General features: G+C 39.3%; 1 protein-coding gene across 7 annotated transcripts in view; it reads right to left on the minus strand.

Moving 5' to 3' along the window:
* Positions 1-15,842, minus strand: part of ppp1r13bb (protein phosphatase 1, regulatory subunit 13Bb) — a 28,363-nt gene extending 12,521 nt beyond the window's left edge. For 3 of the 7 annotated variants that reach the window (XM_026142601.2, XM_026142603.2, XM_026142600.2), the window contains exons 1-5: positions 12,189-12,420; positions 8,567-8,714; positions 6,988-7,107; positions 5,981-6,051; positions 588-689 (exon numbers count right to left, since the gene is read on the minus strand). In XM_026142601.2, the coding sequence (XP_025998386.2) occupies positions 588-689; positions 5,981-6,051; positions 6,988-7,107; positions 8,567-8,714; positions 12,189-12,353 (606 nt within the window). In that variant the 5' untranslated portion in view covers positions 12,354-12,420. Of the gene's footprint in view, positions 1-587; positions 690-5,980; positions 6,052-6,987; positions 7,108-8,566; positions 8,715-12,188; positions 12,421-15,039; positions 15,212-15,450 lie in introns of those variants that run through there. The other 4 variants (XM_026142606.2, XM_026142605.2, XM_026142607.2 and 1 more) reach the window with 4 other exon arrangements.
* Positions 15,843-17,723: the final 1,881 nt, after the last annotated feature.

Raw genomic sequence — 17,723 nt, forward strand, 5'->3', positions numbered from 1 at the left:
CACAACTCCAGATAAAATCCTGATGATGTGGAGCTGCAGCTGGTTAGTGAATAGCGCTAATTCCTGCAAAGACTTGAGTATCATTTCTGACCGACTGGACAATCCTGGCACCGTGACTCACACTGCATCCAATCTCATTCGTTACATAATGGTTTGCCCCCATTTCAGGTCACGACAGACTCTTTGGATGAGACGAGTGCAACAACATTCCACTTTCTCTCCGACAGAGCGGTCCAAGGCTGCTTTGTGTCCTGAACTTGATTGAACTAATGCCCAGGCTGCGTCTGTGGCATCGGACTAAATGACACACCATCAGGCCAAACCCTGGCCAAGGCTATGATTTGTCAGGTCTGCTATGTTACTCAGTTAAGTTACTGCAACAATTTTTCAGTAACACATCCCAGCATAAGAACATTTACCGACTTTACCGAAACACAAACATAATATGAACTGCAAAAAGACGAGAAACATGGACTCACTTGTGCTTCCAATTAACACATTTTGTTAGCATAAAACAAACTTTGCATAAAAGACCATGACTGTATTTGGAGGAAGGATTCGTGGTAAGAGAATGAAGCTGCTGATACCTTTGCAACGAGCATCTGCTGCTGAGCCTCGATTTGCTGCTGCTGCCGTGTGGCCATCTCCTGCAGCTCCGACAGCGTGAGCTCCACACGCTGGCTGCCCACCTACACACCAACACAGGAACTGGTCAATACACTGAAATCTTCCCAACTACTCTTGATGTTGAACCACTGAGACTGATGATTAATAATGAGTTTAATGAAGGTTTTCCCTTATAAAAACTCACATATGACAATATTTTAAATCAGGAAAAAAGGCTAATTTGACAAGAAAAATATGACTTATAATTCCTGTACTAAAAGGTGACTGATTCAGACTCAAAATTACATTACATTATTCTCGACTCTCAGCCAAAACATTAACATTTAACAGCAGAGTTGTTCAACATCTCTAAGAAATACCTTTGTGCTTTTTTACACCAATATTCAGGTAAATGTTTGATAGCACTCTGCTATGATAACACAAAGTTCAAGTCAATAAATGCAGAATAATACGGGCCTGCAACATTACATAAGCCAAAAATATTATATAAGAAAAAGAAGCTGAAAAACTAAGCACAGAGAAATAGGTTACGAAGAGAAAGAGAAAAAAAAAGCCATTTGCAGAAATGATTTTAAAAGATGTCTGGATTCAGTAGCCAGAGGGTAAAACTGCAGTAGACTGCACAGTACTGAGAGCTGGGGACTCTTTCTCCAAAACAGCATCATTATGGGACCTTAATTATGATGGAGAATCAGTTAGTGGGCAGTAGGCCCGAGCCTCTGAGGGGCAACATGTCATTTGGTGTTTATACACACAGCATAAGCTTCGTATCGTATGAAGGCATTACTGGAGTAAAAGAGTGGAGCTGTGACCAGACACGAGGCTGCCACGTTACTCAAGCACACAAAATTACCAGAAGTCGGTTTTGTTACAGCAAAACAAAAACATGAATCAGTTTATTACATTTAGCTCTGGTTGTCCAGAACAAAGAGTTCCAGAGGTTTAGCTAGAGGAAGCTGTGTTTCCATACATAAAATAACCTGTTGTTGATGGCCAGTAACACTGGAGAGCTTTACTCTTTGATGACTAGGTGGACTGTAAATGTGCACAAGCTCTTATTTTGCTGTTATATTAATACACTGATCATGTTCATCGTTAAACAGAGCTCGGTAACTGACGTCACTGTGGCATCACTGCACAATGAATTGTTTGGCAGACAAACAAACAACTTCATTCTTTGCTACTTCATTGCATTACAAAGTTTAAAAGAAAATGAAGTGTACGAAACTGAAGCTCTAAGGGGAAAAAGTGAAATCCAATCAGCGTCATTGCAGATCCTTACAATGCGCCAAAAAAACGAAAAGATTAGAGACCACAATGCCTCACGTACCCCTCGCATCCCCCAATATGTTTACCCATCTTTTTTTTTAAAAATCATTTTTATCATTTTAATTCCCACAAAGCACAAGTTCAGTTTAGCAGTGGCAAATTTGGAAATGTTAAATTTATATTTAAGATGAATATGAATGAAGAACATCAGTTAACTGTGTTTGCCCTACTCTTTTCAGCCGGAGGCAAAATTGTAGATCTCAGTCGTTTACTTTCCTTTAGATGTGTATGTTTATAAATTTGAAACTGCTCTAACTTAGTGTCCAATAGTTAATAATCAAATTCCTTAACAAATAAATAAATACATACAACTTTGCCCTCTGTTTAGTAACTCAGACTTCTGTTTACTACCACCACAAGTCTGTAAGCTCAGAGCTGAAAACCTTCTTGAAACTTCGAGTCAGCTGTCAGCCCAAACCTTTGTAATGAGCGGCGACACAAGCCGGTACTATTGATCATTTTTAATGACTGATCAGCCTGTGTCTTTCCATTACATTTTACATGCATAGCACAATCGAATGAGCTGAAGTCTGCAATTCACTTGTGTGTTTGTGTTGTTTTCTTATTGCTCATGTTTGTTGTCAGTGTTTGTCACTCTCAAACAATCGCCGTCACATAAGATGCAAAAGAGCAATGTGGTGTGTTAAGTTTTTGTTTTTTTAAATATAAAAGTAACAAATCATAGCTCGCTATTCAACCAAGTGTTACAGCTGTAAAAGATAAGTGGAAGAGAGCCCTGCACAACCAAACGCTACTGCAGCCAAACCCGAGACACAGATCCATGCAGCAAACTGTCGACTACTGACGGAGAGCCTGAACAGAAATTTAAATGAGAGGTAAAAAAAAAGAAAAGAAAAAAGGTTTCACCTCCAAGAAGAGTTTTCATGAAGTTGAAATTTCAGCACCCATGTGTTCTTCAAGAGCTCACAGAATAAAGGCAGGCTGGCTTTTCCCTACAGAGTTTTGGATTTCTAGATTCAAAACACTGACGACTACCTTTAAACAGAATACTGAGCGAACACGCTCCACCAAACTACAAGCGATATTGAAATGCTCCCAGCCTTTGCCTTTGGAAAGAGCACTGAGAGGGAGGAGACGATGCAGGAAATGTCATGGTGCCTTTTTTCCTTCAACAACAGACTGAAAAATGTAGAATCCTGGCTCGAGTAGAGCTTAGTAAGAGGCATATCGTGTGTCAAGTGCATGGATGCTGGATCCAACACATATTTAAAGTAGTGGGGAGGACAATAATACCAACAACAATACCTGTAACTACTGCTCTGTTTGGTTAGAGGAGACGTGAAAAAACATGCGTCTTGCTGGGAGTAAATTCAACTTTTACTTTACTCAAAGAATGCAACAGTAGTGCACCCACATAGACAATCTTTTACTCCTTGGCATTTGTTAAGACTTTTAGTTATAAGGATGTCTAGAAAGCCTCATAAAGGCTGGAAGGGCAGCATGATGACTCAATCGAGATAGAGATGGGCAGAGTGGGGGAAGCCACTGGCACATGAACACGGCCATGCTCAAATGCACTCAAGCAACACTGCATCAGTGACAGTTCCTCTGAGGGAGAAATCGACTCTCTCGTGTGGCGAAGAGAGAGAAACGCCCAACTGAGCAGACGGCAGGAAGAGGGGACGAAAGCAGCCAAGTGCACGCTGATGAGGGATGCCGTTCTGCAGGATTTCATAAACCCATCTGCAAATTGTATACATTTGCCCACAACGACTGTAATTGCTTGCAAATGTAAAGTCTTATCAGGGTAACACTGGAGTAATTCCTGGGGATGTGTGCGACTAGTTGTCTGGACGTTTAAACATTGCTGTCCTTGCTAGTCGATCCCAGAAATACTAGTCTGTTAATAAAATAAGAACAATATGTTTAACAGCCAACAGCAACGGGACACCACCCGGGGATAAGGCTCTCTCTCTTAGACCCACTCTGCCTCCTGAGCTACAACCTACAAATCCTAAGCTATTAATTATAAGAGATTTCAAAGGAAAAACAGCAACCGAGAAACTGGCGTCACAGGCAGTTTGATATTGTTGCCTGGGAGAAAAAAATAAAATCACTGAAATTATTAGTAATTTTACTAGTCTTGACTAATTCAATTACATTTCTGGGTAGTGCCAATGAGCTGTAATTATCATTTATGGCAGCTAAAATGGTGATATAAAAAAAATGAATTGTAATCGTAGTATTCCCTACAGGGATCGCTGTTCTTTAAGATGATGATGATGATCAGCTCTGCTGGGCTGACTGAAAGCCTCTGGGGTTTGGGCAGCAGCAAGTGGAAAAGCTAAAGCACTGATCCTCTTAACAACCATTATATCATCCAGAGGGCCGACTAATATAATCCTCTAAATCAGATATTAAGAAGAAACTTGGACACAAGTTAGTCTCAGTACTTTGAATGGGAGGAGCCATTCAGTGTCTCTTTCGGTCAGTAGTGACACTAATGATACAGAGTGTGTCATTTGGTGCCGATCAATAGTCAATTTATATATCTACACTCTAAAGCATTACACTGTTTATTTCTGAGGCTCTCTCCTTAAGCACATTACTCGTGAAATAAAATAAAGCACAGTAGATTAAAGCGCCAAGTTTAGGTTTATTTATTATACAAAGAGCTGTGGAGGAAATACACGCCTTTTAAACACAGAGTGCTCAAAGTTTTAAAAATAATATCTGCAACCATCCACAAACACCCCCTTCACCTCGTGACCATGAAAGGTCCTTCATTACTCAGATGTTTGGGCTGTTTGAAGATTTTAATTTACCTGCTGAATGTTTACATTTTGTCCAAAGAGATAATCTGAAAGCTTCGGTACACATCTGCGTTCGCCCTGTTCCCTCTATCAGCAGGGAAACTATCAATAAACGCCACCATGCCACTTTCATTAGCAGCCTCATCACAACAGAAGCAAAACCGCCATGTTTGACAGATGAGGTGATGCTTCAGAGCTCGAGTTGTTCCTTTCTTCTATCCATCATTTTCAAAGAAGCTTTTTTTTTAATGCTTTTTTGAAAACTGTACCCGCCTTACTATTATTTAAGGCTCACCCAGGGTTTCTATCTTAAGACGAATCCTCTCAGCTTCTGTCATGATATTACTCCATCTTGGTGCATTCTTGACTGTAATTAATTCACCATTAATTCTGGCTAATCAAATCACTTTGATTTATCTGCTTCTTTACACATACTGACATCCATTCAAACCCATCTAGGTCTAACTGGAAACACATCTAAGAAAAAAAAAGCCGGCCTTTTGTGCATAAAACAACATGCAGGAAACATTTAGTCACCCAGTGTCCAGTTACTTTTAAATACTTGAATACTGGTTCTGTAAAAAGGACTATACCTCACACGGTTCTTTTAATACTGACAAAAAACCTCAAATTAAATCTGAGAAATGATATTTCACTGTAGAATTAATTTTTAAGTACAATGGGCTATGTACATGTAGTCTATGGATGACAAAACAGATCTTCTCAACAAAAACAAAGTTAAAAATTGCACATTTTCTAGGAGAATATACAGAGGATAGCTTCTGGGTGCTTTTATGCTCTTGAAAACAAAATAAACAAAGCCTTCTTTCAACCCTGAAGGTTGAATTAGTTACAATTTCTTGACCGCAACACTTTCTTGTTGAGAAATCTGGGACAGATGGTCAGAGAGAGAAAGCTGTTCCCAGAGGCTGCTCTTATCGAAGTCATTCACATCTCTTAGTACACACATCCTTAAGCCAAAGAGTACATCAATGGGTACACCTGACAGGAAAACGCCAACAGTGTGTGGAAAAGGAACAGCCCTGCCACACCAGAGCAGAGATGATCCTCTGAGTTTGGAGTTAAAATCATATTATTACGGTGAAGCATGACCAAAACCCCCAAAACAAAGACACATGTACTCCCGTTTCATTTCTAGTGTGTTTTATACTTCTATCTTGTACTGTGAACTATAGGGAAAATGTTAAAGAACACTACACAGAGACAGATATTTCAACATTAATTCTCACCCCATTCTCATTGTGCTTGTCTCCAGTATTTCCACTTCTGCGACTCATTTGCTCCTGAGACTGCTGACTCCCTGAAATAAAAAGGGGGGGGGGGGAAAGAAGCAGTCACCATAAATAAATAAAATCCGAAAAACCCAATACAGACATGCAGTGTACTAGTGCGACACTCAAGAGTGCAGGAGTGCAAAGACGAAGGTACCGCACGCAAGTGAAGATTCAGAGACAACCACCATTGTCTGAAATCGTCTTAAAGTTCACTGGTATGATTGCACATGACAGGGGGCTTTAAGAACTGGGACAAGCACTGCTAACTAAAGCCACCTACCTCATACTTTTAATAAATGTATAAAAATTCACAGCAGAGGACAGAAAACTGCCCTCTTTTCTGTAATTTAAAAAAAAACAAAACAAAAAAAAAACAAAACAGGAAAGAATGACCTCAGCTTTTATTTGGTAGTTTATAGCCAATGTAAACATGATCGGGAAGACCACCAGGTAACTTGTAGTTAAAACATTACAGACTCAGGCTGATAATACTTAAGAGTGGATGTTACACATAGCTGTTTATGTGGCTCTGCTCTATCCAGACAGAAAGACAATGTAATTAATGTGCGTGGGATAGCTGGCAAACCAGTTATTCCATTGATATTCCCCTCTGAACAACCTTTGCTTTTTTAATTCTACAAAGCTTTTAAGAACATAACGACACTTCACCTATTTTAAGAAAGGCTAAACTAATATTTACAAAGCTCCAAAAAAGGAGAAAACAAAAACAGAGAGAAATCTGGGCTTTTTTGATGTGTAAAGTCTGCAAACGGCTTGGCTAGACTAGACGTGGCAGAAGAAAACAGAAAGAAAAAACACCAAGTGACACCAGTCTTCATTACAAGGAAGGCAGAACAGATGCCAAGAATTTCCCGACAGCTATCGACTCCACCCTCTACTGTTCAGCCTTCTGTGTGAAAAAACAAGCACACAGAGCAGAGAAAGCAGCAGACAGCACACACCTTGATCGCTGCTCTCAGTTGGTGAATCTTCGTGCCGGAGGAAGAATTTGACTTCTTGCTTCCGAGGTCCCCATTTCTGCATGTGTTCATACATCATGTGCTCAAAGGGGATTGCTCGCTCTGAAAAGTTAAGGAAAGGTCGACCAGGTTCAGTCATTTACAATAGGTACACTGATTTTCAGCTAGCCTGGTACTTAAATGAACAAAAAACACTTAACTCTAAAGCTCAGTGATTAACTTGTTATACAGTCAGTCGGCACATCATTAGTTACACTCTGCTAGTACTGGGTTGGACCCTCTTTTGTCTTCAGAGCTGCCTTAAATGTTCAAGGCTCAGATTCAACAAGGTGCGGGAAACATGCCTCACAGTTTTTGCTCCATATCGATATGCCTTCCTATCAGCTCAAAGCAGTCTGGCCATTCTGCTTTGACCTGTGGCATCAACGAGGCACTTTCATCCAGACAACTGCTGCTCACTGGATATTTTACTTGCAGGGTATGTGGTAAATAATTTCTTGGATATGTATGCTGTTTCCCACTTTCCCAAACTAAGTATTACTTTACACATTAACACACTTTTAAATTCAGGGAAAAAAAGCATTTTTTCCAAGTTGTGAAATTATTTCTTGAAGCAAAAATTAAAAAATAAAAATAAAAAATCACCACAGCAATTGAAAAAAAAAAAAAAAAAAAACCTTTCTAGTCTCTCCTACTTCAAAGATTTTCTTTCTCCCAGACTCCTCATTTTTAGTTGGGCTTCTTAATCACGCAGGGCATCAAACTGCTTGTCTCTGAGTGTGATGCCACCTTCCATACATTTGCAGGGATTATGTGTGTGAATAATTCACTTTATGCTATTTCTGTTTACATCGTAGCCATACAGACAATCTCAGAATTAAAATGATGATACCCCGAGGAAGAGTCCACTGATAGAGATGAATATTTACAGCATAATGTGTATGCAGAACTGAAAAAGATTGAGACCGAGACAGTAGGTAGAGAGGTTTTAGGAGGGTTTTGGGGCAGCCAGTTGCATTGTCAGGCCTCACATGACTGCATAACGTGAAGTCAATAAAGCGTTTTACTGGAATGCTGTTTTCAACTGAGCAGTAGGCCTTTAAAAACCGCTGATAACAAAGGGTGTGTCAGCACAGCGATGGTGATGGGACCGAGTGGAATCTGTTGTGACAGGGGCGTGAAGTACACTGGCACATAACCCTTTTTCTCATATTAAAATTTGCTATGTGAATTATTTTATTCCATTCAGGTAAGCATGCACGGCCTCATTCAGCCCCTCAACTCGTTTTTTTTTAAAGTGCTTGTTTTTACATTAATAAAGAAAGCTAAAGGCTACTGTTTGAGAAAATGAAATTCTTGTGCATGCAAATGAAGTGTCTGGCTCAGCAATAATGGGGTTTCAGATTACTTCACCTTCAGGCATTTACAAGAGACAACCGCTGTTCTTTCTCTTTAACGTGGCAGCCAACTGGATGCTGCTTCCTATAAGAAAGGCAGCGCTCCCTGTTCTGAATATTAAGCACTTCAGCAGGTCCGTGAGAAAGCTTCAAATGGGTCTTACCGTTGCCTCTCCACACCTCGGCCAGATGGCAGCCGCTCTCGCCGGGCTCTTTACAGAACTCGACGACATCGCGGCACGTTGTTTCAGGGGTGATGGGCACCTCAGTCACGGCCTGCTCCCCGTCGCTGAGGTACACCGTCAATATCATCTGAAAGGAGAAGGAAGGCAGTGAGGGGAAAACTGAATACAAGTGCTCAACAGTGAAATATGAATGACACAGATTACAATAAAAACAATGGAGTGTTTATGGATGAATCTTTACCCTCTCTATTGCTACAAAGCCTGCTCTGCTGACACTACATTTCCTTGTTGACCAGCCCAGACTGTGAGTTGGAGCTAGCATTGGACTCGTGTCTGTGCCTGCCAAATTTCTGTTTACTATGATTAGTGTCTGACATAGCACTGAACACATAAAGTATGAGCTGAAAGGTAAAACATATCAATACATGCCTTCACATGTCTGTGTCGGCTCTCAGCTTCCACCAGTTTTTGAACAACCAGCAGTTAAATCATATCGACTTGATGGGTGTATGATCTAAATGATAGCCCAAACTCTTAACTCTAAAGGACTGGTTAAAAAACTCTAAATCTGAAAAGACTGAATGAGAAACAAAACATAGCCGATTTATCATCTTTACGCTTTATAATGAGCTATGAGTAAACTTCAAGCTGCTTCAAGTTCTCCTGCATTAATCAGACATCACAATGTCTGCAATGTGCATGTCACCTTTTGACTAAGCTATTAAGAATGAAACTGAGCAGCTCAGCAGTTGAGTATTCAACTAGTCATTTAAGTTTCACATTTACACAGTAAACTTAATATGTTGTTGTTGCTTGTTTAAAAAAAAAGACATGTCATATTACTTTTCGTTTTATTACTACACGAAAGCATGAAAATAATAAGAAAATATATCTTGGGCAGTGATTTTTTTTTTTTTTTTTTTATCTGATCTGGCTTCACACAGTCTACCTAAATCATAACCCATTCACAGGTATACGATCACCCCCTTTGGACTTTCTTGTAGTTAAGATTTAGTTATTTTCCCCTTCATGCAAATCAACAGACAATCCATTTATTCAGAAAAAAAAAAGCCATGGTCACAGTCACACAAACACTCAGTGCTACCCCTCAAGGATAAGGGCATGGAAAGCAGCCAATGCATAAATAAATAAATCCCAAAATCCAGATCGTCTAAGATGTTAAATCATTTCTAAGACGATTCGGTCACTGCAAAGTACTGAATCACCGGGTTAAATACATTTGTAGGGCATGTTAATCTATGAATTTAGGTTGCTAACTATGGGCGACATTTTTTTCTTCCATAAATTGACAAAATGTTTCTAGGCAAGCAGGTTTTGGATCCTATAATCAGATTATTCAATATCTATGTAGAATAAAACTAACAGCAGGATAAGAGGCGCAATAGGTTTGAATATTTTACTTGACAAAAACATTTATATACCTTGTTTAAACCAAAAGACTTTTTTTGCCCTGCGGGAGGTGACACATGTCTGCACTGATTATGGCAATCTCCTCTATATTCATCGCTACTGCACATCACCACAATATGGGTTTTTTTCCCCCCTCCTGAAGCGTCAGGCAGATTTCCACTGTTTCCTGTGGGACAAAGCACTTTCGAGTGTTGAGGAGTGCCTTCCTGTTTCATGTGACAGGCCTCACTCGCCCCTCGCCTTCTGTGGCATGTAACAGAAAAGCGACACTGAGAGGAGTTTAGCGAACAAAAACAACCCAAAGAAAAACTTCTGTAACAAAGAATGTTTTGCAGGGATGCTCAAAATGACGTAAACGTGTTTGAAAGGATTGCTTGGTGCATGCTAGACTCAATTTCAACTCTTTCTCAGTAAACAAAGAAGAAAAGCATTTGCTTCCAAGCCGTCCCACTTCGGCAATTTTTATACATGTTTCACTGCTTTAAAAAACACCAAAACAGGGACAGCCTATGCCTAGAAACTTTTGAAGTGTGATAAAGAAAAAAAAAAAAAAAAAAGGAAAAACCTACACTATGGCTTAGTTGTAACTCCTAGAGTTTCCAAGAGTACAATGGGAGGCAGAGTCTTCAGTTATCACATTCCACCTCCCACTTTATTTCTTTTTTTAACAGCCCTTTTTAATCTTTCATTCTTGATTTAAAAAAAAAACAAACTAAAATGATTACGGCTGGGGTTGGCTCAGGTTGCACTAAACCACATTTTAATTATATTGCTAGAGGTCTAGGCTGACAGGGGACCTCCCATAATGCACTGAGGACCTCTATTCGCCTCTCTTTCATTTCCGACACATTTTTTGACACTCGCTCTGTCTTTTATTTCGCCCCTGCAAGTTAAGCTTTTACATTTCCATCCTTATTCTGCAGCCATCTCTTCTTGTCAGTTATGGGGCCATCTAACATGCTCAGTGTTTATGCTATGACTGACTTCTAGACAAAAAGGCTTTTTATTTACATGCAATAAGGTTCAAAATGCCAATTTAAAGCCCTCAGTGTCAAAAAGAGGTAGAAAAAGAAAAAGAAAAAAAACCTCTAAAGTGAAACAACTAATACATCACTGGAAAAGTGAAGAGATCACAAATTTTTCAACACTGATTTTGCTGACTGGCTTTGACTTTGCTGAATTACAAATAAGTATAAGATGAAATGTTCCGTGTACATACTTTGTGTACACATGGCTTCATGGTGCATTTTCAATTTCACAATAATTGCCAGCAAGCACTATTGTCATATATAATCTAGCTTTAGTCACTGAACCTACCTACAGATAATTACTCCAGGAGTTTCTCCAAGACAAAGTGACTTATCCTTTGTAATGATGCAACTGCATGATTCACTGACATTTTCTGCAGCAGCCAAAATTAAACGATATGATCTCTTGTCCTAGAGATCCACTCAGTGACTATGAGAATCAACAACCTGCATTTTCAGACAAGGATGGTAAAAACATAGAACTAATGCCGAGACACCAGGAAATCCCTTTGTGGCTCTGCGCTGTTTCTTACAGTGTTAATATGAGCTAATGGATGACCTTTTTGGGACTGCATATGCAACAACGTTACTGGGGGAAAGAAATTAAATCTGAATGAAACCTCAAATGGGTAAGTGGTTAAGATGGATGGATGGCAGAAAGAAAGAAAATCTTTTCTAAAAGTGTGGCAGGGGGTGCTACAAGCTGCATAATGACATACAACACAATACAGTAAAAAAAAAATAAAAAAATATTGAGGCTACTAGGCTGCTAGAAAGAACAACAGCTTGAATATAAAGAAGACTAAGGCATTCTTATTTGTATTTGTTATACAACAGCTTCTAATATCCCTTATAGATTAAACTAAAAGGAGAAAAATACTATAAGATCCATCAAAATCTGCAGTTCTTTTTTTTAAAATGACAACACCACAAGCCTGCATTCTGAATATCCTTGGCAGCATACCAAAACAAGCCTTTAAAGATTAAAAACACATAATTAATCAATCAGACAATATGAGGTGAAAATTTAAACTAATCACAGCACCTGCAGACTAAACTACACAGAAATCTAGAAACTACTAGATATATCCAAAACAAAACAGAAACTCTGATCCAGCTGAGTGATCACTGGGGATACGAACCACCCTCACTAAGTTGCGTCTGCCCATACTCTTGGCTCTCTTGGCCGCCCTCCGTTTCCTCTTGATCTCCCTCTTTGGTGGCCGGTGATGTTCCTTTGCCCAGATGGGGTTCTCCTTGGAAAGGCTAACGAGGCCACGTAACACTATAGTCACAAATCTCTTCATTGTGGCACTGCCGCTTTTGCGGGCACGAGACTTAGATGTTATGCCATCCCGAGCAGACCTCTAAACCCGACGGTGCATTAGAAAAGTGCTGCAGAGGAGACTTGAGAGGAAAAAAACACAAGCTGCATGTGCAGTTCGAGCAGGGAGGGGGGAAGAGAGAGAGAGCTTGTGTGAAACAAACAGCCAGCGAAAGAAGGAGAGAGCAAGGGAACAAGAGAGTGTCACAGGGTGGTGGGTATGGATGGAGGAAAGTGATGGGTAGTAATTTTACTGGAAAAGTGTCCCTGGGATGTGCCTGTGGCTGCAGCACCAACAACTCCCTGCTAATGAGAATAGTTTGGCCACAGCTGTGACTGGCAGGCAGGTCAACACCATCATGCAGAGCCAAGAAAGAGATTATGCTTATACTGGGCTGTGCATGACTCAAAGGAGTCAATGCATTATGCTACAGTGGGCACCATCTGGAGATCATTTAACTTCTGAGAGGGAAAAGGCATCATTTAGTGCCCTGATCTCCAGCAAACATTTCCTCACATAAATCCAGTTACTTACTTATTCTTAAAGATGGGCCCTGAGTGGAGGGAAAAAAGTTTAAGCACATTACTGTGTTTTGTCTATAAACTTGAACCATTCAAACAATCCTTAAATGTCATAAATGTAAGACACTGGAATACAATACTACTTACATACTCCAGCTGTAACCAAAAACACAAGTAACTGTAACCCAGCAGAAGCCCAAATGTGTGGTAAACAACACACTATGATAAGTATTGGTCATGAGTCTGTATGGTAATCTGGTCAGACACAAACACACAGCTTAATCACAGCTAAACCCAAGGAGGCTGTCAAAGTTGTCTCTGACATTCTGGACTAATAGTCCATCTCATGCTGCCCAAACTTGCCAAAAACCACTCGTCAACCGTGCGGAGGAAAGACGAGACAAATGATGTGAAACAAACTGAAACATCTGAGTAACCGTGATTCCTGCAAACTACAAAATTATCAAGATTTTTTTTTTTTTTTTTTTAACGTTCCTTTAGTCGGACTTCAGCACTCACCCAGTGTTTCATGTTGGTTTAACAAATTTTATCTGGCTTTGCTTTTACAGACTTATGTAGATGGCTCTTACATGTCTAATACTTACGAAGTGCAAAAGCCTTCACTGTTAAATTTTATTTGAAACTGTGATAATGCACACTAATATTATTATTATTTTCCTTTTACTTAGAGTCGTTTTTAAAGTGTATTTTTTTAAATGAATAAAATAGATCTATCAGTCCCAAACGGAGGGAACTTGTTAAATAAATCAATTTTGATATAGTCATACCCAATTAAACTTGATATTTTTACTTTTTAATGATAATTGTTTTATTATTTCAAACAAGTATATCTACAAAAATGTGAATGCAGCAATAATATGCATTGTTTACTTTTTCCTGTAAGTCAGGCTCTGCCTGGTTCCACCGCCTGAGATTAATGCCACTTGACAATCTACTCGGCTCAAAAGTTCCCCTTAACAACAGAGCATTAGTCGACGCAGCCACACAGACCTAGATCTGCCAACGTCTCATTGGCTGCTGGATTCACGCGAGAACCAAGCGGCTCGCTGCCTCTCTGCTCGACTGGCTCTCTGACTCTGATAGCCTGTTGGTGCCACAGGGTACAGCTGTCCACCGAGGCAATGGTAGTAACTGAACCTGAGAACTGCCGCAAATATGGACTTGCTTCTGTTATACTTGGTACTTCTGGAAATGTACAAGCGTCTCTGGAATGGTGATCAAGAACTATACAAATTTACAGCCAACTTCAAACCAATAGTCGTTTGGAAAGACATAATACCAAGAGTGAATCACCCCGCCCCCCCCCCCCCCTTTTTTTTTTTTAAATGACAAGATCTCACTGAACTGACTGTAAATTTATCCCTTGCACGAGTTCATGTTCCGCTCTCGATTCCCACAGTCGCTGCCTTCTCAGCACTAAAGACAACAAAAGAGGTCCCAACAATGCGCTACTCCAATAGGGTTGCCAGTCAGGTATTCTTTTCCTTGCAACACAGAGCTTCTTGAACAATAACACCAAGGTAAAAAACAAACAAACACACACACACAAAAAACAAACAAACAATAGAATGAAAATATTTGTTGGCTTAGCACACCTACTATACCCACAGCTTTAAATATATCATCCATTGTGTAAGAGCATTTTTTGTAACACGAATGAATTACAGTACGATTATCACAGAGATAGTCAATCATACTAATCTGACCTGCCCTATTGAGACACACAGCGTTATAAATCTACCTGCTAACACTTGATAAGATGTGTCACATTCTGATAGAATTCAAAAACTGATCACATTGTGTTTATAATTTAGGATCCTTTATAAGGTTTGCGTCACTCTTTTATTCTCACGAAAAAACTGCTGTGAAATCATAAAAGCCATAGTAGATCATTTAAAAAAAGAAAAGACTTTTATGACTAGGAGCTGATCTGCCTTGAGATTATCTAAGCAGCAGTGGGAAAAGCAAACAAACTCATATCAGTCGGTTAGAACTTGAAACGTGTGTGTATGGACGGTTAGTGAACCATATTTCTGTTTTTATAATAACATATTTAGGAAAAGACCCACTCTTACATGTTCATGAAGTCCCCTAAATGCTAAATGATACGCTACATGTGCACTTACCGGCATCATATTGGCAACTCTGCGGGATCACAATCAGCGGGCATCGGCAAGCTGACTTTTGACTTCCTCGCTTATCTTCTATGGCACCAACGGAGAGTCAGCAAAGATCCACCTTGCTAGTTATGGGCTCCGATTAACTCCAATGTTACAACCAAATGGGCCTCAGTCCTCACTGTAGACCAAAAACAGCTAATTACTTGAAGTACTACAAAGCCAAACACTTTAAGACATCTGACTCATACTACAAAAATAATATGTAATGTCACCAGCCGCAGGTATCAACTTAAATTGCCCAGGCGTGGCTCTGTGCAGCGGCTGCTGCTACAAACAAGCTAGCTCGCAAAGCAACGCCGAGGCAAACGAAAAGGCAATTACATGATATTACTACGCAGTGTCTGCAAATATACTCACCAATGTCAGAGACGAGTCATTGTTTCTGCGAAAAAAATCTCAGTTCTGCTACAGTGAAAGGCACGCAGCTAACCCAACCAGCTGTCAGCCAGCCAGCTAGCTTTATCTCCCCCGGTAAGGTGGTAGCTGTGTTAGCTGGAATCAGAGATGGCTAGAGGACGGTATGCACGTCGATGTCTCCGCTCTCGTCGGCCCTTTAGCTTGCATTGGCCGAACATCGGCACGAGCTGTCGACAGAGAGGGTGGGGTTTTTTTTTCAAAGGAACAAAAATAAAGGTTTAGTTCGTTTTTTCTACGTAGGCAGCGAATCATCACAAGCAGGTTAGCAGTGCTAGTTCACGAAAATACACATAGCTGGAATCCAGTTGTTGACGGTAGGAGGGGCAACGTAGAAAGTCAGGAATCTGACGTCACCACCAGCCATGTCAACTGCAAGCATACAGTGCTATGAAAAAGTATTTGCGTCCTTTCCGAATTCTTACTTTTCTGCATATTTCTGCATATTTTCCACACTTATGTGTTTCAGATCATTACATATGTTTTTTTTTAATTTAAATTAGACAAACATAACCCGAGTAAATACAAAATTAAGTTTTTAAATGATGATTTCATTTATTAAGGGAAAAAATCTATCTAAACTTATATGGCTCTATGTGAAAAAGTAGTTCCCTCTTGTTAAACTAACTTTGGAATTAACTGTGATTAACCATTTGCTCTGGAACACTGAGTTCAGTTTCACTAACCCAATTACCGCCAAATCACTAAACGTGTTTAAGTGAACCTGACAAAGTGAAGTAGGCTAAAAGATATCAAAAACACATCATGCCACAATCTAAAGAAAATAAAGAATGAAAATCGAAGTCTTAATTGACATCATCAGCCTGGGACTGGGTACAAAACAATTTATACATGTTTGGGAACCAGATTGAAAGCATAAAAAGAACATCATACCAAAAGACAAACGTGGTGGTGGTAGTGTGAAGGTTTTTGCTGCTTCAGGATCTGGACAACTTGTAGTAATTGATGGAACCATGAATTGTGCTCTCTAGCAGAAAATTCTGAAGGAGAATGTCTGGCCTTATGACTTCTTCAGTCTCAGGTGACTGCAGGTTTACCCAACCTTATAAACAGTACATTTGCATAATGACTGAAATCCCACAAATACGGAAGAAGTCACTCGGATGAGCGACAAAATGTTTTTTCCACTGAAAACGCAATGTCCAGATGAATAGAATAATTTTTGAGGGATTTTCTTACCTGGATGATTGAGCACGCATCAAAACATGGAAAAAATATGCAGAAAAAAAGCAAAGAAAAGAAAAAAAGAGAAGAAAAGCAAAGAAAGAAACGAGGAAGGGATCGATTTTTTTTCACAGCACTATACCAGTATATTTAAAGGATTTTAACACACCAGGAAGTTGTGTTGTTGTAGGTTTTTTTTTTTTTTTTTTTGGTAATTCACATAAAAACAAAAGCATTTGGTCTGAGAAATTATGTCATTTGGTATGAATGATGCATGAGAGTCCCTTCCTGACTCTGACATGATGTTGTAGTTTTGGGCGCTTTCTTTATTGTTATAGTAAATTTAAGATGGCCTGAAGACCTTAAATAGAGTTTCTTTTTTTACTTTCCTGTATTTCTCAGTAGAGACACATAAAACATATACACATTTCCATATATAACATTTTAATGGTAATTTGAATACAGTTAGATCCATAAGTATATTTAAACTGATACATTTTTTTGTAATTTTGCCTCTGTATATGACCACAGTGGATATGCAGGCAGACTTCAGGCAGTCTCTAACTGCAAAGGATTAACAAAATGTTCAATTTCAAATAAAGTTAATGTATCCGGTTACTTTTGAACCTCTGAAAATGAGGGACTATGTATAAAAAAGGCTGTAATTCCGAAACAGTTAACACAATGTTTTTGTAAAACCCCTTTAATTAAAGCTCAGAGTCTGTACTTCACTCACATCCTGAGTGATTTAAAATTAACTGTAGCGGTGGCAAAAATCACACACACAAAAAAGTTTAATTGTCCAAAAACTTATGGCTCTAACTGTTTCCATATTGCCATTAAAATATTATTTATGAAATTGTTTTGTATTGTCTTTATATGTCGCTGGTGAGAAATGTAGGAAACTAAACACCAAGGAAATCTATTCAAGGTCTTCATGACATCATAAATCATGCCCCTAGCTGTAAATGCATACGTAAATGCATATCTCTGTGTATCACAGTATCAATATTTTCAAAGAGGAACAAATT

The sequence above is a fragment of the Astatotilapia calliptera genome, chromosome 15, assembly GCF_964374335.1.
Source record: "Astatotilapia calliptera chromosome 15, fAstCal68.1, whole genome shotgun sequence".
In the NCBI taxonomy this organism is placed as follows: domain Eukaryota; kingdom Metazoa; phylum Chordata; class Actinopteri; order Cichliformes; family Cichlidae; genus Astatotilapia; species Astatotilapia calliptera.